Raw genomic sequence first — 21,283 nt, 5'->3', positions numbered from 1 at the left:
ACTGACTTTTGGCCTCTGTGTCGGTGGTCCACCTGTGGATTCAACCACCTGCAGGTCGGGAATCTTCAGAAGAAAAGGTTGTACCTATTCTGAACGTGTACAGATTTTTTCTATCAGTCCTAAACAATACAGTATGGCAGCTATTTACACGGCATCTGGATTACACCAGGTATAAGTCACGATACCTGGTGTAAGTATAAGTACTTAAGGGTACAGGAGGGCACGTGCAGGTTTGTGCAAGTCCTGTACCACTTTAGAGAGGCACGTGAGCATTCCTGGAATTTAGTTTCTGAGGGGTCCTGGAACCAGTCCCCTTCAGATACCCAAGGGCAACTGTGATGTTTCCCGGGAGCCCTGGAGATGGGACTCAGATGGCAGGTGAAGGACTGATCAGAAATGGAAGTGTGTATTTAAATAAATGTTTACTTTTTTTTTTTTTTTTCCTTTTTATCGGTACCAGGGATCGAACTCACGACTGCCTGCTTGCAAGGCAGGTGCTTATGGTGCTGAGCTAAATCCCCAGCCCCAACGTTTACTATAGTGAAAGACAAATTGCCGTTATGGCCTGAACAGACCCCTCTGCCCTGAACAGCAGGCTGCTCAGGAAGTTCGTTCTCGTGAGTGACTTTGTGAAGTGTGATTTAATAAAACAATGGCGAAAAAAAAAAAAAAATAAAACAATGGCGAACGCTGCTGCCAAGTGCCGTTCAGGGGAAGGCAGGCTCCTGAAAACATCACGCTGCGTCCTCATCCACTTTACTCACCGCATCGGCGGGCGCCATGAGGCTTCCGGCTCTTCCCCAAAGTCACAACGACCATGAAAGGGAAACGTTTTCAATCGATTCAGGACATCAAGAAAAACAGGACAGTGCAGCTGAAGGCACAGAAGAGGACTCCAGAACTGCGCCAGAAAGCGGCAAGAAACAGGGACGACCGTGTGTAAAAGAGAGGTGTATTTCCCAGGGAATGAACGGTAACGTGTTTTTCACTGTGTAACACGTTTTTTAGCAATTTAAATATTCACTGCATTTGTAGCAAAATATCCTTAGGAGATATCTGCAATCATTATTATTGTCATCATTATTAGTAATTTGTGTGGCAGAATTAGGGATTGAACCAAAGGCTTTGGCACTGAGCTGTATCTCCAGCCCTTTTCTTTTTTGTAAATTTTGAGACAGAGTCTCACTAAGTTCCCCAGGCTGGGCTTGAACTTGAGATCCTCTTGCCTCAGTCTCCCCGAGTTTACTAGCTCCAGGGTAGGACTCTTTTGATATTGAATTTTCAGTTCCCCCTCTTGTACCTTCTTATCTGAACTCGGAGGACAGGCAGCTAGAAGAGGAGGTCACAGGACCCCACATTTTCAAATGTTAGTGTGACCCCACGGGCGGGTGGCCCTCTGAGTTCCGCCAGTATATCGCCCATGACAGGAGCTGCCCACCTCCCACACAGCCTGTAGCAGTCCCGGTCCACAGTCGGGTATATGAAGTCAGATCCACCTCCTTCCGTGGCTGTGCATCAGCAGTGACAAACTCCTACGAGGCCCTCTCTGCCCAGCAGACTCCTGTCACATCCCTTGCCAGCTCTGCTCCCTGCTGGGAGTCCTGGCCTCTGGTGGCCGCGCTCTCCAGTCTGCAGGCCTTTCCCTCAGCCAGCCAGCGCTGCTCTGGGTTCCCGTCCTCCTCTGGGAGAATCTCCCAGCCTTCCCCACTTCTGGGGCTCCCCTCCAGGGCTGCACTCTCCAGCCTGCCTCAGTTTCCCTCTCCCAGAAAAGGTGATGTGATGACTATTGGTATAATTTGCTTAACGTCTGCCTGATTATTCTCAGCCTCGGCGATTTGGTCTCCACGGGACATCTGGCCATATCTGAAGACATTTTGGGGTGTCCCAACTAGGGAGGGGATCAACTACTGGCATTGGGTAGGTGGAGACTGGGAATGCTCCAAAAGGGTCACAGGGCAAAGTGCCAGATCTGGTGCCTAGTGCATAAAAGATGCACCATAGTGTTTCTAAGACAGGTCTCACTCTGTAACCCAGGCTGGCCTCGAATTTGCGGCGATCCTCTTGCCTCAGCCTCCTGAGTGCTGGGATTACAGGCGTGTGCCACCAGGCTGGGCTGAACATAGCGTTTTATGGACCTGGTCTCCAATGGATGGTGCCAGCCAATCTGTCAGCAGGGAGAACTGCTGGAGTATAGGTGCCAGGTGACCCTGGGCTATTTTTCCCCCCTTCTTCCTCACTCCCGCTCCTCTCCTCCCACTGCCCCTCTTCTTCCTCCTCCTCCTTTCCTCTTCCTCCTCCTTCTGGGAGGTGTTGGGGATGGAACTAGAGCCCCACATATGTGAGGTAAGTGCTCTACCACTCAGGCCACTTCAGTCACATCTCCAGCCCTGTGGCTTCTTGATCTTTACTTCCTTCCAGTGCCTGATGGATGGCAGGTAACTGAGCGCCTGTGGGAGTGAATCAGAGGAGGGACTCTGGGACCCCAGCAATGTGGCCATCGTTAGCTGCATTCCTGGTGCTGGGATGAGGTGGGGCTGGGGACGAACGGTGCACAGGGAGAGATGAGCTGGGGTGCAGAGGATACAGGCTGAACTTGCAGCTCCAACCCTGGGCCGGAGAGTTTCCCCGCTGTCCTGTGAGCCGCAGGGGCTGCAGCTGTTAGGTTCCTGCCAGGGAACTGTTTTTTAAGGGCCCAAAATGACCTGATTTGAGCAAAGTGGAAAGTGTGTCCTAAGAAAGGGGTTGCCCGATGCATGACTACTCACGGCTTGGATCCACAAATGTCCCTCCCTGCTTTGTTGCTATGCAGTGGCTAACAGTTTTCTGAACAGCTGGAAGCAGGTTTTTTTCAGCTTGTGACTGTATATGAGAAAAATGAAATCACATCACGTCTACAGACATCTGCCCGCGACCAGGCCCGCTGCTGTCTCTGACTCAGCCCTGCGACCTCTGCAGTGACTTCCCCTCACCCTTCCGCCTGTGGGAGTCGGCTCCCTGCCTCCTGGGACCCCCAGAGACTGCAGCAGGAAAGGGGACCTGCTGTGCTATTCCAGAAGGCTATTTCGGCCAGGTGATTCGGCTTTAGGGTTATCTGGCCTGTTTGGTCCTGGGTGGGTCCTTACATCATGGATTCTCAACAAGCTGCACATTTGAATGACCCGAGGCATTTGCAAGCATAGGGATGCCCAGGTCCTGGCCCCAATTGATTGGATCAGAACTGTAGGGGGCCAGTGAGACCTGGGAATGTGTATTTATGGAACTTCCCAGGTGACTCGAATGGGTGAATGGTGGTTATTGCCCTGGAAGCTGTCCTTTTAATGGTTGGCTTCTTTTTAAAATTTATTTTTTAATGCTTGGTTCTGATGCAGGTGGCCCAAGGACTTTGCTGTCTTTGGGTCACCTTGGTTCTCCAATCTATTTTCCTTTATTTCCCAAGAAGGCACCTTCTCAGGACAGATCAGAGACCAAAGTCCTAGATTCTGAAAAGAACAGCACCCTGTCCCTCTTTTTCTGGGTCACAGAACGTAGGTCATGGTCGTAGAGTGGAAGAAAAGATTAAAACTCAAAGTTACTGAAAGGAAGTAGGATATGTGAAATTCTGTCAGTATCTGAAGAGATGGGATTCGGGGGTGCGTTTTGCAAAATCGTGCTCTCCAAGGAGGCAGACACTGAGGGCTGTGACGCAAGATTCCCGTCAGAGGAGGAGAAGGACCCAAGGACGAATGTTGAAAGACTGGTGCCGAAGGAAGTGGCTTCTTAGTCTGTGGGATCTGGAGCAAAGCTTCGAGATTCACTGATCTCGCTGGACAGTGGAGAGATAAAGGTGCAGAGCGGGGGGAGGCAAGGGCCTGCGGCTGGGCAGGGCGTCAAGATGACCCAGCATTACAGCCCTGGCTTCCTGACACCTGCTTCCTGCCACCCTTCCCTCTACTGCTCAAGGACACATCACCAGGCCGCTGCCAGCCCTGTCCCTATCCAGTCTGTGCGCCCCCACCTTTGGCACAATGCCCACAGCCAAAAGACGAGACTGTCTGTGAGTCTGGATCACACCTGCCAGGCGACAGGGCTGCAGCCCGCGGGCGGCTGTGGGGAGCAGAGAGGAAGCGCAGTCTGATGATGTGTCCTGACCTCAGGGAGGGGGACTTTCCCAGGGTGAGGGCTCAGGCATATGCAAAGGCTGCACTCCAACCTCACCCCAACAGGAGCTGGGGAACGCACACGGTGTGTGTGTGTGTGTGTGTGTGAGATGGGGCCCAAACATGCCAGGCTCCTCCTCTGCTTCACCTCATTTTGCCCCTAAAACACTTTCTGATTAGAAAATTGGAAACCTTAGGCCCAGGGAGGAGGCGCATAGCCTGACAGAGGCCGGACGTCCCAACCCCAGGGGAGACCGTTCTCAGAAGTGACCATGAGGGGAGGAATTGCTGCTTCTGTTGCTGCCTCTGCTGGGCCGGCTGGGGAGTCTAGCAGTTTCAGTTTAAGTTTCCGTCTCACTCACCAGGGGAATTTTATCCTGGGAACAGGGCAGGTAGTGACCCTGACTCACCTTGGGCAAATCCCAGGGCTCTGGCTTTTCAAGGCTCCTTGGCGGTAGGCATAGTTGGGAGAGGCTGGCACTGCTACCCTCGACACACACACCCCGGCTGCCCAGCAGGAGATGGGACCGGCCTGGGGTGGCCTCCTGGAAGGGGAATCTGTGGTGCCTCCTGCCTCCCTCAGGGCTGCTTCTTTCCAAGCCTGACCCCAGGCACCATGCAGCTCTCCGGAGAGCCAGTCTTACCTCTCCCAGCCAGGCATCAAGAAAGTGGGTGCAAGTCAGGGCTGGAAGCCCAGAGCCGGCCCTTCCTGTCACAGATGGGGCCTGCATGTTTCTCCGGTCACTGAGCTCACACACAAGCATGCTGGCCGGTGCCTAGAGCTGCCTATGGCACACTCAGATGTGTGCTGAGGACAGTGTGAGTGTGTGGAGAGCACGGCTGGACACCCAGGAGGGCCCCCGCGTGGTCAGGTCTCCACATACTGCCTACTACAGACACCGACGCAGCGTTGGTACTTCTGGGTTACTGATGGGCCCACAGCTGTACTGTTCTGTGTGGTCAGCAGCATGAGTTACTCCGTGTGTGCTCCCAGCAGAGTCTGGGCCTGGGTGTCACTACAGGGCCCGAAGGCATCAAGTGGGAACACCAGTTTCCCTGCCTCCCTGCTTTTCTCAGATCCTCCCTAGGCCAGGCCCAGAGTTCTCAAATAGGGGACCCAGGGAGGGGGTTCCGGCTCAGCTGGCAGCACGGCAGCAGATGGCGGTAACCGAGGGGGAGGGGTGGGACCGTGCACAGAAAGAAATACATGTGCTAGAAGCTTTTAGAACAGCTGGGCCTATGAGAAGGGCCCATTCCCAGAGAGTGGTGGCTGAGGGCTTGCAGTCCTTACCCAGCTGCCTTCAGAAACTGCCCCTGCTCCTGGGTACCCAGGTAACATACCTGGCTTGCGTCTGCCGCCCCCTCGGTTCTCCCTTGCCTTCTCCCTCCTCAGCATCTTTTTCTCTGCCCGTGCCCCCCTAGACCCGGCTGGCATCCTCAGGCCTCCATGCCAGCCGCTGGGCTTTCCTGCCCCTCTTCCATCCACCCCCACAGCTCTCTTCTCTGCAGGGTGCCTATCATGCCACGTCCCATCCCTGGAATATTTGGGGGCTACTAGGACCTGGAGGATTAAGTCCATGGTCCTTTTCCTGGACCCTCCTCTGCAGCCTCCACACTCAGTTCCCTGGTCTTGGTGCCGTTAGTGGCACTTGCTGAATAATCTGCTTTCCCTGCAAAACTCTGGGAGGGTGACGGGGACACTGCAGCCAGGGAGACTGCTGGTGGCCCCTCCACGGCTGTCACTTTCCTGTAAAGCGGAATGTGCCCACTGTGAACCCTCAGGAGCTGATGTCTGCTGGGCCCAACACAGTATACTAGAGCTGTGCAGGCCGTGTCTGGCTTAGTCCTCAGGACAGGATCAGACAGGACCAGGGCCTGATGGGATTCCAGCTCCTCGGGTGGCCCTGATGCTGATGCCCTGAGGAGCAGAGGCTATCATGTCCAAATTCCACACTTGCCTCACTCTGACTGCAGAATGAGGAAGTCTCCTTCAGGAAATGCGGGTTCTGGCAGGGAACAGTGCCACGCCGATTTACCACTCTGGGTTCTGAAATTTGGGTTGGGCAACTGGCCACTTCTGCCTTCCACCGCCAGCTCTGTGACTCTGGCCATCACGAGGAGCAGAGAGAAGAATCAGCAGAGACAGCAGAGAGACACCCGGGAGCCCAGAGTCCACAGCTGGTCACTGTCCTGCTCTGTGGCCCTGTCACCAACATGCCACACAAGAGTGTTGGTTGGTATGGTGGCTCCAGTCACTTGGTCCCTGCCTGCTCACCCCCTCAGCCCTAGAATATTTGGGAGCCCATGTCCTCAGCTGTAAAGGAAGCACTGTGAGGGCCGGAGGGGAAAGCTTTTCCTCTGACCTCAGCCAAGCCCAGGGACAGTGACCGTGGGGAGTCCCAGTTCAGCCACTCTGCAGGGGCACTCGGGAGAAGAGATTCTCCACTCAGGTCAAAGGGCAGCCAATTTGCCCCAGCCCCAAAGCTCAAGCTTGTCTCTGCCCATCCATAGGCCCTGAACCGTGCACTCCTGGAGGGGCAGGAGGGGGCAGTGGGAAGCTGGGGAGGTGACCCCAGCTTGTGTTCACATCACAGGGTGACCCTGTGAGGGGACAAAATACAGGGTGCTTATAAAAACCCTGGAGCCAGGCCACAACCACAGCCGTCCAGCTCTACATGCTGGGAAGTCACCGTGACCCTAGGCCATGGGCTGGCTGCCTGCAGAGGTGACCAGGACTGCGAGCAGTTGGGAATTACTGCCTCCTCTGCACTGTGACCTCAGCTCCTGGGCTCCTGCTCTGAAACAGCAGTGGTTTGGGCTTCTGTTTTCTCTTTCCTTTCAGATTAATTTAGTCCCTGCCACTTTCCTGGTTGAACCCTGGCCACAGAAGCAACCCCTGAGTTGGCAGGGAGAGCTGTTGGGTGGAAACCCTGTGGCAGCGCCTTCATGAGGCGGCACGGGAAGACCTTCAGGAAGGGCGAGGTCATGGACCAAGTGCCTCGGAGTGAGAACCACCGCGGCTCCCACCAGGGCTGCAGTTCTGAGGCACCTGGATGCCTGCCTGCGGCCAGGTGGGCTGTTACATCGCCTCCCTCTGGAGCCCTGCTGCTCCTCTGCCGTGGGCTACACAAATTCCCTTCAGGAAACCCCTTCCCAGGGTGGCTTCAGACAGGCTTTTGGAAAGTTTCCTGACTACCTCAAGCCTCCGAAGGCTCCCTTGGGCTGGGAGGGAAAATCCTGAGGTTCAAGGTCTGAGGCTGGATCCATACTCCCACTGCCAAGGTCACTGGATTGATGTCACCCTTCAAATCCTCCTAGATCCCCTCCTGTGAGTGACACTCCTGGTCCCCCCCCCCCCCGCAGCCACCTGAACTGCAAATGAAGTGAAAAACCCACTCAATTTCAAGGGCTTCATTTCCTGTGCCCAGGTCACTTCTCCCTGCTCCCCTCTGCCCTTGGATACCATTCCCCACCCATCTGCCTGAGCACTGCTCCTCCTGCCTGGCCTTGGGGCACAGGTGGCCTGACCACCTTGAAATTCTCTTAGCTCCAACAGCTGAGCTGCGTGCAAGGCAGGGGTAACAACATCAGACTCCAAGCCACACAGTTGAAGCCCCACACTGTGAGGTGCTAGGTTAGGGCCAATTAGGAGCCCATTTTACAGATCAGGCAGAGGCAGCTCAAGGAAGATTACAGTCTCAAAGCACTGAAGAGCCCACTCCAAAGCCCTTGACCATCTTATTACCTTGCCACTCGGTAACAACTAAATTAAATGCACAAATATGCTGAGAAGCCCTCTGCTGACCCTCAAGGAACTTGGGCTCACTGCCAAGAGGAGGAAAGGAAGGAAGTGGAGAAGCCACAAATGACTTTTCTCAGGGCCACTGTGTCAAAGATGAAGAGAGTTTTTCCAAATTGTTGGGTCCTACAGTGTACAAATGGGGAAACTGAGGCCCAGGGGCGGCCACGAATGGCTGAGCCAAGGTCATGCAGAGTGGGAGGGCCAAGACCAGCCCCCATAGGTCTCTCACTTGGCCCTGCTGGCTGCACGGGCAGTTTCTGAGCCAGTGGGTGACTCCTGCCACAGTCACTGGACAATCTTGGGTCTGGTCCCAGACCCGGAGTGGGGCTGAGGGAAGGGAGCTGGCATGTGAGGACCTTCAGGAAGTGGACTCTCCACTGGCCAAGCCAGGTGTTGTCACTCCAGTGTCCTGCAGAGGTCACCAGGGATGAGTGTGGCTGACCACAATGGGAGAGGAGCAGAGGGGACCCGAGACCCCGGCTGGAGCGGGGCAGCCCCCAGGCTCGGGACTTGTTCCCGGAAGGTCCTAGCAGCCTGGCAGGAGGGGGAAGAGGCCGGCTGCAGGCTCCACAAGAACAGGTCCTCCCTGGAACCTGCTTGTGTCTCTTTCTGTTCTATTGTGCAGAGAATGGAAGGCCCCAAGGGAAAGTGTCAGAGGCTCCCGCCAGCTTGTCAGTGTTAAAAGAGAAGCCGAGATTTCTTTTTGTCCAATTCTCTGATTTTGTGGTTAAGGACACAAAGACTGGGGGGACAGGAACCGGTCCAAGGTCAGAACATGATGGGGGGCTGCCGAGCACACCCCATGTTCAGAGCATACACATCACGCGTTTCACGGAAAAGGCTCCATATGCTTAGGGGGTCTGACGAGGTCCAGGGCGGAGCAGGGGTGGTGGTGAGGGACAGAAGCCGGAGGTGCGAGGAGGAGGCGGGAGGGGCCGGGACGGGATGGGTGAGGGCCATAGCTCCTGAGCAGGGGCAGCGGGGCTGCACGCACGGTGGCTGAGGACAAGAGCCACCCCTGCTTCATCCTTCTTCTCTGGAGCTGGAACTACAGCTCAGTCACATGCTGCCACCGTGGCCCTAGTCCTGGCCGCCGCAGAGGGCCAGCAAGGCCTTCCTGAAGTCTCCGGAGGTGTCGTCCTGGCAGGCAGAGGGAGAACAGAGTGAGTCAAAACCGGCATTGGCGCCCCCGAGCCGGACAGCAGTGCCCTGCCTGGTCACCAAGGCAGCTGCCGAGCTGCTGGGAGCAGCGCTGGAAACACTGCTCTCCCGCATGTCTTTGGGAGTGTGTGTGGCTGTAGACCATCCATTCCTATCCATATGCAGATTATTACCAAGTCCAAAGTAGAAACAGTTAAAGATTTGAAACTGCCAAGTTGATTTCTAAAATGAGTCAGGTTAAAGCTTCCTCAAGTCTGTTTGCTACCATTTAAATACCCACTAGATCTTCCTTACAGTCTCTGAGAATCCCACACCCTTGCCACCAAGGGGACAGCATCGGGTTTTCACCTACTGGCCAAGCTCAAAGACCAAAGAACTGGCTCCCAAGTCAGAGAAGGCAGACACAAAGATGCCACACTGCAGGAGCCCACAACATATCAAGAAAAGGCCAATCAGCCTGGCATGGTGTACAGGCCTGTAATCCCAGTAGTGGGAGACTGAGGCAGGAAGATTGCTGTGAGCTTGAGCCAGCCCGGATTGCACTGCAAGATGTTCTCTCAAAAAGCCAAGAAAAAGAAAAAAGAAAAGGCCAATTGTCAGAAACAGAAAGCAGCCCAATGGGAATCGGAAACAGGTAGGAGACACCCTAGCAGGAAGATGGAAATGCCTGGCGCAGGACTGTGGTAACAGATGCCCAGCTCAGTAAGTTTACTAAAAATTACCGAATTACAGTATGCGAATTACACTTTAATAAAGTTTCTTTTAAAAAACTAAAATAATGGGCTCCTGTTTCATTTGGAAATCTCTGGGTTTTTCCTTATCTCCCTCCCTCCCTCCCTCCCTCCCTCCCTCCCTCCCCTCCTGCCTTCCTTCCTTCCTTCCATACCAGGGATCAAACTCATGACTTTGCACTTGTCAGCAGGCACTTGCGCCCCTGAGTTATATTCCCAGCCCTTGAATTTCTGTATTTTTTTTTTTTTTTTTTTTTTTTTTTTTGGTACCGGGAATCGAGCTCATGACCTCGCGCCTGCCAGGCAAGCTCTTGTGCCGCTAAGCTACAACCCCGGCCCCAGCCCTTGAATTTGCTTCGGTACGAATGATGCACACCGTGTGGCTCTGCACAGATGGGCCATCCTGCAAGGCAGCCCCCCAGCCCCGGCTCCAGCCTCCCTCACCTCAATGGCTTGGTGGAGGGACTTGTCGTACTTCTCGATGAATTCCTGCTGGATGTTAAACAGGTCTGCTTCGCTCCGGGAGACCATTACCCTGGTGAGGGTCTTCTCATCAGTGCCAGCTCCCTGGTGGAGGTGAGCAGACGGGGAACACAGGGCAGGGGCAGAGACAGAAGGCAGTCAGGGAGAAGGAGCGGCTCTCTGCCCCCTCCCCTTTGTCCTGCCAAATCAGGTCCATCTTCCACAAGCAGTCCAGACCTCAGGGCTCCCTGCCGGACCATATGGAGGGGCAACAAGACCCGCATGGGTGGAACAGTGTCCCCTCTAGCACTCAGCCCAGGGGACCTCAGGGCCTGGCCTAGCATGAGGCAGTACAGTGTGCTAAGATGCAGCTACTGCGGAGGAGCGCAGGCCCTAGATCTGATGCCTGCTATCTCCACTTACTAGTATTTTTTTTTTGTTTTGTCTTTTTCGTTTTTATCGGTACCAGGGATTGAACTCAGGACTGCCTGCTTGCAAGGCAGGCATGTATGCCACTGAGCTAAATCCCAGCCCCTCCACTTACTAGTATTTTACTACTATTTTTTTGCACTACTGGGAATGGTACCCAGGGCCTCGTGCCTGCTAGCCAAGGGCTCTGCCACCAAGCTGCATCCCCTGTTCTGGCACGGTTATAAGAAGAGGGGACACAGGTATAATACAGCAAAGGTCGTGTGATGACAAAGGCAGAGATGCAGTGACTTGATCACAAGCCAAGGAATGCAGAGGTTTCCAGCCATCACCGGAGAGAGAGGCACACAAGAGGTGGGAAGAGCTCCTCCCTCAGAGCCTGGGATGGGACCAGGCCTGTGACGTCTGGACTCTGACTTCCTAGCTTCTAGGACTGGCACTGGCTAGCTCAGGCTCTGGTGGTTTGGCTAGAGAACAGGGCTGAGCACTGGGGGCCGTAGGAAGATGATCATTTGTCCAGGGACCCTAGGTCAGCTGCCAGCCAGGGAACATAGAGGGCACAGCGTGTGTCCTCCTCAGCCCTGTGTCCCCAGAGCAAGCCTCTCCACCTGGCATTTAGGGGAGACCATTCTTTGCTGTGAGGTGCTGTCTTGGGAACTGTAGGGTGTTCACTAGCATCTCTGTCCCTCCACCAGACAGCAGCCCAACACTCTCTGAGCTGCGATGACCAAAGATGTCTGCACATTGCCAGTGTAGAGCTGAGTGAGAACTGGCAGGCTACAGCTGAACAGGGCACATTCAGAGGCACAAGCTCAGGAAACAGCTCCCAATTCCTGACCCAAGGGTGCTGACGGGCAGTGGGCACACGAACCTCTGGGGTCCCTCGAGGACCGGGGTCATGGAGCAAAGCACCCTACCTTCATGGATTTGTAGAGCTTGTCAGCAAAGAACAGGGGCTTGTTCTTCACACTCTGAACTGGTGGGAAGAGAGACGTAGAGAACCCGGTCAGACCCTGTGCCCAGACCAGCGGGGGCGAACCTGCAGCTCGTGTGTGTTACTGACTGTATTTTTAAGAGGAAAGATCCTAATGCAGAGTTGTTTTTTTTAAATGGAAACCTCCGTGTTCAGGTTGGAGTGCAGTGTTGGCGCGGTGTGATAAGTCAGCAGGATTTGGGGTTGCAGCTTGGTTCTGCAGACCACTGCCAACCCCAGGCTCATGCTCGGGGTGGCGTCTCCACTGCCTCTCCCAGTGCCACCTCCTTTGGCTCCCTCCTTGGTCTGTCTCCACCTGGGCTGCAACTCATGCCCAGCTAAGCCTCGTGCAGCTAACCAGGGGGAGCAGAAGACTCTGAGGGACGAACCTCTCTGAACCCAAGGCACAGGGCCTCAAACTCTCAATCGCATCAAACCACTTGAGAAACCCAGGCTGGTCATGAACTTGTGTTCTTCCTGCCTCAGCCTCCCCAGTGCCGGCTCTGTATGGCACTCCTGGCTTCTAGAGACAATTAGAGAACCCATCACTTGTGACCTTGGTGGAAATGCAAATTCTCACGCTTCACCCCAGATGTGCTGCTATGAAACTCTGGGGGTAGGTGATCCATTCACCCCAGTTTACTGGGGCACTCTGCAGGCTCTTAACACTGAAAGACCCCTTCAAACCAGGTGGTCACCCAACTTGGGTGCAGCCTGACACTGGAGACCAACTGATTCAGAGAGATCCTACCCGGAGCCGGGCTCCCAGCAGATCTTAAGGCCCTGTGCCAGGCCTGGCCGTGGGTGTCAGCAGGTGCCTGACTTCAGGGACGGGGCCTCTGCGGAAAAGGCTGATAGGAACGGGGTGCTGGTGCCCACTCACTAAATCTTACCAGGACCGCCCTAGGGGCTGGGCACTATTGTTATCTCCAATGTAGAGAAGGAAGTGGAGACTGGGTTTGTGATTTGCCCTGGGATGTGTGGACAGCGGGCTGTGGAGCAGGGACTCCTGCAGGCCTCTGGGTGCCAAGTAACAGCAACACCCCATCTGTCTGATCTAAGGCCCCTTTTCTCCACATTTAGCACCTCAGAAATCAAAATATAGTTTAGCAGTGAAAATTTTCTACTCATACCTCCTGGTAAGATAAAAACAAAACACAACAACCAAAAAAAAAAAAAAAAAAAAACAAAAAACAAAAACCCACATGCATCAGTGCAATGCACTGAACAGTAAATTAAGTAGGAGCTCAGTAATTTATGCCAATACTCACATGCTTGGCTCCTGTGCTACCTGCCTGTCTCTCATTGAGAAATTGAGAAGGAAAAGAGACTTTTTCAAAGTCAAGGACTCAAATCGTACAAAGAATACCAAAGACAGTCAGACCCTGGGAAGAGGGAAGATGCGTGTGTGCGTTCACGGACCATCTGTGTCTGGTGTGTACCTGTGTGAGTGTACCCAGCGTGTGTGTGTGCAGTGTCCTGTGTGCACATCTTGGGTATGTGTGTACATGTGCTGTGTGTGCACAGTGCACACTCTGGGGTAGATCCACATTCTCTCCCAATATCTCCTGGGTTCACAGGTGGGGCTTTCAGCGATCCTGGGGCTCTGACCTCACCATGGATCAAGTCACTGAAGAGCTCAGCATTTGACAGTGCTGTGGGGGCTGCAGATACAGGAGGTGGGTCGAGTTGAAGGGGAGGGGTCCCGGGAGCAGGACCTGAGGTCCGCATCTGGTTCCCCACCCCTTCCTCTGACTCTTTTGCCACTCTGCTCTCTGGCAGGATGAGGGGAGCAGGTTTCCCTGCCTTGTGCTCTTCCCTACGTTCCTGCCTTAACACAGTGGAGCCGCTGGCCATAGACTGACACCTCTGGAACCGTGGGCCAGAGTCAGTCTTTCCTCACTCTTCTAAATTGTCTCTTGGGTACTTGGTGACAGTGATAAACAGCTGACTCATGCTGTATGTGCACAGAGGGTGTTCCGGAGTGTGTGTGCACACTCTAGGCACGCAGGACACTGAGCCCCTCTCTCCCTCTTGTCCTGTCCCTGGTTCTTTCCCTGGAAAGTGTCCCGTCTTGGCTTCATCCTGCAGCCTGGAACAAAATCCTCCTGTATCAATAGTCACCGCCTCGAAGGACCTGAGGTGACCGAGGCGGAGGCTGCCGTGGTCCCGCTTTTCTGGGGAACCCAGCTGCATCCCCAGTGCTCCCAGCCCCTCCCCATGCCCCTTCCCATTACCAATGGCCACGAAGGCATCCCTGACGTCCCCAGACATCTCTTTCTTGATGACATGCTCCACATCATAGTTGGTCTTCTTGATGAACTCCTGGAAGACTGGCCATGAGAGGTGAGGTTCAGAGGAGTGAGTTCACCTGCCCGGCTCTGCCCACAGGCTGCACCCCGAGTGGAAGGGCAGGAGATGGTGCGCGACCCAGGCTCAGGGTGTCATGCAGGACTGCTGTGATAGGGAGGCCTCGGTGGCAAAGCTGCAGTGGCTCAGAGCCGTATCTGTGCCAGGTCAGCACCTCCAGGTTTGGCCAGGGGCCTTGGAGCCCTGGCCAGGTTCTGAGAACCCAGGCTGGCATATGGGAAGGGACAGGGTCCTTGGCACAGCCCTGCCCAGCCTGCTGAGGGAGGCCCGAGGCCTGGGCTTCCTTGTCCTGCGGGTCAGGTTGGGACAGCGCTGATCCTAAGCATCAATCACGCGGACGATGCTTAGAAGGCGCCATATGGGCCTCTGCCAAGGGCGTTGTGTGCATCTGTGTTTGTCTCCACACAACAACCAAGCGAGGCAGAGCTCAGATCCGACTCCCAGACAGGGGCTCAGGTGAGTGACTCAGGTAAGTCACGCAGGGGCGCGGGGCCGACAAGCAGCGGATGCGGTCTGAGTCCCCTCTGCGCGTGCTCTCGCGCTCTCTCTCTCTCTCTCTTTCTCTCTCTCTCTCTCTCTCCTGCTTTCTTTCTTTTTCTTAGTCTAGGGCCTGAAGCGAGGACGAGGGATGGAACCCAGGCTCCTGTGCAAGTTGGCAAGCACCCTATCACTGATGTACTACCCAATTTTCTTTTTTTTTAATGTTTTTGAGACAGGGTCTTGCGATGCAGTTCAGGTTAGCCTTAAACCCTCTTTGTAACCCAGGCTGGCCCGAACTCATGGCAATCCTCCTGCCTCAGCCCCCGAGGGCTGGGATGACAGGGGTGCCTGGTTCCAAGTGCCATTCTTTAAAGCACTAAGTGAAAGCTCTGTCAGTGTCAGCAGAGATGGCACTTGATGGCCATCGAGCTGAAGTGGAGGAAGCAGCGCTGACACAGGTGTGGCGGACAGGCCACCCTGTGGACTTGTATCATCCCCACGCCATGAGGCAGAATCACAAGACTGAACCTCAGAGTCCTCAACACAGCCTCGCCACCAGAAGCAGCCTTGGGGGTCAGATCCCCCGTGTCTCTCAGGCCAGGGCCCTAGGAGCTCAGGAAGCTGGTCTGAGGGTGTCCTGAATCCTGTGGCCAAGTCCCATTCTGTCTCCTCACTCCTCGGCAGGCCGAGGGGGCCCACAGACATGGCTCCCCCACCCCCACCCGGACCTGGAGGGCGGGGCCTCACCTCTCCGCAGGTGTGGGTAGCTCCTGGTGCACAGGATGGTCATGAACCGAGTCTCCAGGGACGTTTTATCTCCGCTGGGTGTGTCTGCTATTTCCTGTGTAGCGCAGACAGTGGTGGGGCACAGGTCAGGGAGGGGAGACACCTGACAGCCCCGGTTATCACCTACTCCCGGTTCTCTGCCAAGGCCCATGGGAATCACGGGGCCGTGCCATGGGCTGAGATGGGCCCCTTTCTGCAACCTCAGCTCCAGCTCCTAGAGGCCCTGCGGCCACACGCGAGACTTGGGGTTCTCCTCTAGCCTGCTGCGATTCTGCACTATCCATGTAAATTCTTGGGGCTTTTTTTGTTTTGTTTTCTTGGTCTTTTTCAGACAGGGTCTCACTATGCAGTGCAGGCTGGCCTTTAGCTCACTCTGTAGCCCAGGCTGGTCTCGAACTCACAATGATCCTCCTGCCTCAGCCTCCCGAGTGCTGGGATTACAGGTATACACCACCATGCTCGGCTTTAATTCCCTTTAAAATAACTTTTTGTAGGTTGAAAAAAAAGTGAGTCAATTTAAAGCAGATGGTAACAGCTGGTGTGCAAAGTATGCCAGGGATACTGGCTGCAGTGGGGATCACCCACCTAGCCCCCAACTTCACCACTAGGCACCTGAGGGGGCCCCAAGGGGAGAGAGAGAAGCCAAGGAGCAAGCCTGCCCGCTCAGTCCTGCCCCCAGACAAGGGCCGCAGCTTGCTCTTTCTCTTTTGCCCTCCTGGGGAAGAACCAGGCTCTCGCATGCTAGACCAGGGCAGGGCTGTGGAACTGCAGCCGGCCCCACATCCTCGGGAAGAAGGGGACACTCACCAAGATCTCAGCAGCCACCTGAGAGAGGGGAGGAGACAGGGGGAGAGAGGAAGGCAGAGTCAGAGGAGGCTGGAGAAGGTGGCCTGGGGAGCTGGGGCCCGAGGGGCGTGCCAAGGGCCCAGGCCACTAGGACTGCTGGGGGCTGACCTTGAGTGGCCAGCACTGGCATGGGAGCTGGGCCTGGGTTCTTTTTGATTTTTTTTTTTTTTGGTACTGGGGATTGAACTCACGACCTTGTGCTTGCCAGGCAGGCGCTATGGAACTGAGCTCTATTCATGGCCCTTTGATTGTATGTGTTTGGGGTACACAGCAACTGCCTTCAAGGAGAGGACCTTGGTTCTTTTTACCTCGGTTCTCTTCCCTTCCCTCCCCACCGGCAGATTTAAACATGGGTCCCGCTGAGGCTCGGGGCCACTGTGTCTGAAAGCTGGGTGCCCTTTTGCTGGGAAAGGAGCTAGGACTCGCAGTGCTGGGAACCAAACCGAGCTGGCCCTTGTGCGCCAGGGTGTGGATGCCCCTGCCTCCTGCCCTGGCCCTGCTGGCCACTTGGTTCTCCTGGAGACGAGGCCCTGGCCTTAGAAACTGCACCACAGCGTTAAGGTCTGGAACCTTTTTACTGCATATGTTGGCAAAGTCTAGCAAAAATCAAGATGCACGTATGTTCAATTAGCTTTTACGTGGCTAGGACTTTAGGGGCCTCACAGAGAGAGAGGCAAAGGCCTTCTGCCGTATAACACAAGCGTGTTTAGTACGATAGCGTCTATAGTAGAGGAAAATGAGAAATATGCTGTGGGTTATCCAAAGGGAACAACTCGTGCAGCTTCTCAAGGGGACCCTGGGCTGGGGTCTGGCTCGCTGGGAGACAGTACACTCAGCATGAGCAAGGCTCTGGGTTCAAGTCCCAGCCCTAGAAAAAGAAACAGGGAGAATGATTTATCGGGCCAGAAAAGGGGCTCCCATCTAAATGATGTCAAAAGGTCTAGCGTACGTAGTGTGTGTAATAACGTTCTTTTTATCTAGATTAAAAATGTACAAACACTCACAGAAAGTACATCAGAAATTGTCAGGACATGGTTGAGTGATTATCTCTGGAGAGAGAGAAGGTGGGGAAAAACTTACTCATTTTTAAATTAATCCTGAGTTTACGACCACATTTCCCCATCACACACATTATTTCTTTTCTTTTTTCTTTCTTTTTTGTCTTTTTCAAATAGGGTCTTGCTGTGTAGCCAGGCTGGCCTTCAACTCACTTTGTAGCCCAGGATTATCTTGAACTCACAGCAGTCCTCCTGCCTCAGCCTCCTGAGTGCTGGGATTACAGGCGTGAACCACCACACCCGGCTCACAGTATTTCTTTTTTTGTACTATGGCTGGAACCCAGGGCCTCACATGTGCTAGGCAGGTACTCTACTGCTGAGCTACAGCCCCAGCCCTTGAAAAATTCTTTAACAATTTCAGACCAGAGCCGGGCGTGGTGGCTCACGCCTGTAATCCTAGCATTCAGGAGGCTGAGGCAGGAAGATCGTTGCGAGTTCGAGACCAGCCTGGGCTACAAAGTGAGCTCATGGCCAGCTTGAACTGCACAGAGAGACCCTGTCTCAAAAAGACAAAAAAAATTCAGACCAGGTCTCAGTAAGTCATCTGGGCTGGTCTTGAATTTTCGACCCTCCTGACTCAACCTCCTGAGTTAGGGTCACAGGTTTGCTTCTGGTTTTCCGTACATTTCTGTACTAAAGACACCTAGTTGTTCCAGGAGGCACTGTGCTGAATAAAAAAGCCAATCACAGAAGGGCGAACAGTGTGTAATTTCCCTTCATGAAGCATCTAGAACAGTCGGGATCAGACAGAAAGAAAGCTGGTGGAAGAAGGGAGTGGGGAGCCACTGTTTAACGGGTACAGTCTCTGGGGATCGAACTCACGCCCTGCGCTTGGCAGGCAGGCGCTGATCGCTGAGCTCAGTGCCTGGGCGGCCCCCTTCTCAGGCTGGCAGAATGTTCTGGAGATGGAGGCCCCACCACAGTGAAAGGACTTAAATGAGTCATTAGAACGATCACATGTATGTGACTGAGGGGTAAATTTCAGAAGCATTTACCTAACAAGCTAAAAATTTAAGTCGGAAGAAGCCTAGGACTGTGTAAGGGAAACGTATGGAAAAGGGCCAGGCATCTACCTACAACATTAAGCCAAGAAGAACCTGAAGCATCACTGCCACTGAGGTCTGAGCATCATTGACACTTTCTGTTTTTCAAAGCATCTTTAAGAGAATGACAAAAAAAAGTGTATCGGGCAATAAAATAACATTCGGCAGAAACCCGTGTCTACTTCCTGCTGGAAGTCATCGGAGCTCTTCCTCAGAAGGTCACACACCGGGCCAGGGGTCAGCTTGATGGTAGTGTTGGCCCACCATGACTCAGTCTCCAGTCAGCAAAAAACTCCCAGAACAAACAAACAAAACACCAGGTATCAGAGCAGCAGGGTGGCACAGGCCTGTAAGCCCAGTGCTTGGGAGGCTGAGGCAGGAGGATCACTGCAAGTTTGAGCCAGCCTGGGCTGCATCGTGAGTTCAAGGCCAGCCTAGACTACATAGATCCTGTCTGAGAAACCAAAACCCAACCAGGTACCACACTACCCAGCTGTCTACCTGTAGTTAGATACCCAAGGAAGATGAAAACACGTGTGAACGAAAGCTCAGTCCCCGCTACTGCTTACAGCAGCCTTATTCTGGCAAAACTGACGCCCATCAGCTGGTGAACGGAGACACGACACGGCTGCTGTGTCCTGTACGAGTGTCACTGGGCAGTGAAGAGACGGGGCACTCACGGGGCCACAACACGACAGCCTTGAAGACATTATACTAAGTGACAGAAGCCACCAAAGGCCACATACGCCCTGGTTCCCCTGACACCGAACGTCCAGGACAGGCGAATCCAGGCAGACAGAGCAGGGGCGGCTGTGGGCTTGGGGCAGCAGGATGTGAGGACAGACTGCTGGTGTGGATGGGATCTGGACTTCTTTTTGGGGCAATGAAATGGTTTACAATTGTAGTGACGGTTGTGTGGGTCTGATAAGATACTAAAAACCACTCACTTACATACTAATTCTTTTTTTGTCTTTTTCCTTTTTATCGGTATCCGGGATCAAACTCACCACTGCCTGCTTTACAAGGCAGGCGCTTATGCCGCTGAGCTAAATCCCCAGCCCCCATATATACTAATTCTTATGTTTTATAATTATCATTTTAAATAATTTTGATGATTAGAGTAACTTTTACTTTTTTTTGGTCTTTTTGAGACCATCTCCCTATGCAGTTCAGGCTGATCTTGAACTGGCAAGGATCTTCCTGCCTCAGCCTCCCAAGCGCTGAGATTACAGGCGTATGCTGCTGTGCCTAGCTGGTAATTTTAGTCTTTTAGCGAGCTTTGTTGCATGTTAATGATACAGAATAATGAGTTTCACAGTGAACTGTACACTTTAAATGACTCAGTATGGAATATGATTTATATCCCAACAAAGCTGGGCTGGGGATGTGGCCCAGAGGCATAAGCACCTGTCTGGCAAGTGTGAGGTGGTGAGTTTGATCCCAGGTACAAAATAAGTAAATAAATAAATGAATAAATTTCAAGAGCATTTACAGCAGTGGACCTGGCCTCCCAGCCGAGGTGCAGAAGCACTAGACCGTCTACCTGTTGGGGACAGGCAGGGGGCGGGGCGCCGCGGGGCAGTGTTTGTTACTCATCAGGAGCCGGGACTTTCTTTCCGCATACTCGGAAGGGCAATTTCCACGTGTGCTGTTAGATTACAACGCTCAGGTTGGGGATTTTCCCCTTATCTGTTCTTTCCGTAAAAGGGTATCATCCTGAAATAAACGATGGCCAGTGCTAAGAAAACGAGCCCACATTGAGGTCAGGGCCTCGCGGCCTAATCTGGAGCTGAGTCGGGCAGGCTTGGGTTTTGGGGTCCCTCAGTATCCCCCTTGGTTCTCTCTCTCTCCCCTTCTTGGCTTGCAAAGCAGCCGCCCACAAGGCCGCGTGCGCCCCCTGCCGGCGACCACTGGAAGCACAGACCTGTGCGTTCCCTAGAGGTGAATTTGGAGGCGGGTTTGCTAAGGTTGGTGTCCTGCTTAGCAGCCCCGGCTGCGCACAGCACGCCCAGCACGGCTTAGTAAGCATTGAGTGGACGGATGGATGTAATGTGACCAAAGCCGGCTGTCCTGGTGTCAGGCCAGCCCCGGGGTAGATACACCCATGGTGTAAGTGCAATAGCATCCTGAAAGCAACCGGCAGCTTTCAAAAGCCATTTCCAGAGCCAGGGCTGGACACCTGGACAGCGGCCACCTGATCTGGAAGCTTCAGGGCTCAAGGCTGTGCGGGGCTGTGGAGGGTCATGTTTGATTTGAGAGTCAGGATGGAGCCAGGAGAGCCTGAGTTCCAATCGAACCAATGCCAATTGGAATTGTACCCCTGGAGAGGCTTAGAGACTTCATTCCTCTCTGGTGAAAGCAGGGACCCGAAGAGGCACAGAAGTTTCAGCGTCATGCTCAGTCATCCTAGTTGTGTACTTAGGGGCCAGACTAAAAGATTTTTCTAGCGCAGGTCTGCTGGTGCACACCAGAACAGCTGATTTCCTGGCTTCAACCCACCACTGACAAAATAAGGGGGCTGCCCAGGCTGTGGCATCCATGCCTAAACCCCGGATGTGGAGCTTTTGGGGGTGGGGATGGGAGACCAGGTGGGTAGATGCTGGAACCCTGCAGATGGCCCTGGCAGGGACAGCATAGCCGAAGTGAAACTCAGGAAGGGTGGATTCAGGGCTGCATCCAGATCTGCGCTCCCCAGCATGGGGGGTGGGACAGGAGCAGAGCAGCCCAGCACTCCTGGAGACCCCCTCCCCCACAGTCACCCAGCAAATGCATTGAGCACTGAGCACCGAGCACTGAGTACCAAGCACCAAGTATGTGGTAGCTGGGATGCATCAGAGCATAATTCTGGCCCAAGAGGAACTGGCTTTTCGGCTTTTTCACAGCTAACGTGGAAGACTCAGCACTCAGCCCAGGCCAGCTCCCTCCCTCCGGGTCTCAACACTGCCTGGGCCTTGTGATTTTCAGAATCCATCCACCTGGCCTGGCCTCTGGTCTCCCACTGTACCC

The 21,283-nt window shown here is 54.1% G+C and overlaps 1 protein-coding gene and 1 long non-coding RNA gene across 5 annotated transcripts in view; one reads left to right on the top strand and one right to left on the bottom strand.

Annotated features, from left to right (window-relative positions):
- The first annotated feature begins 474 nt into the window (after window positions 1-474).
- On the top strand, window positions 475-4,100 carry LOC134471573 (uncharacterized). Its single transcript, XR_010041029.1, has 3 exons — window positions 475-973; window positions 1,826-1,917; window positions 2,035-4,100. It is a non-coding gene; the product is annotated as an uncharacterized LOC134471573 (long non-coding RNA).
- A 4,534-nt stretch (window positions 4,101-8,634) lies between these two features.
- The window catches only part of Anxa6 (annexin A6), a 45,309-nt gene continuing 32,660 nt past the window's right edge, over window positions 8,635-21,283 (bottom strand). For 2 of the 4 annotated variants that reach the window (XM_063230552.1, XM_063230551.1), the window contains 6 exons: window positions 16,138-16,155; window positions 15,292-15,385; window positions 13,932-14,027; window positions 11,639-11,697; window positions 10,275-10,397; window positions 8,635-9,078 (listed from right to left, as the gene is read on the bottom strand). In XM_063230552.1, the coding sequence (XP_063086622.1) occupies window positions 9,019-9,078; window positions 10,275-10,397; window positions 11,639-11,697; window positions 13,932-14,027; window positions 15,292-15,385; window positions 16,138-16,155 (450 nt within the window). In that variant the 3' untranslated portion in view covers window positions 8,635-9,018. Of the gene's footprint in view, window positions 9,079-10,274; window positions 10,398-11,638; window positions 11,698-13,931; window positions 14,028-15,291; window positions 15,386-16,137; window positions 16,156-17,180; window positions 17,226-21,283 lie in introns of those variants that run through there. The other 2 variants (XM_063230553.1, XR_010041027.1) reach the window with 2 other exon arrangements.

Source organism: Cavia porcellus, unplaced genomic scaffold (genome assembly GCF_034190915.1).
Source record: "Cavia porcellus strain 051 isolate PalLab524CR breed Dunkin Hartley unplaced genomic scaffold, mCavPor4.1 scaffold_19, whole genome shotgun sequence".
Lineage (NCBI taxonomy): Eukaryota > Metazoa > Chordata > Mammalia > Rodentia > Caviidae > Cavia > Cavia porcellus.
The sequence above is the reverse complement of the archived record's forward strand: the minus strand, read 5'-3'. Positions and strand labels throughout refer to the sequence as shown.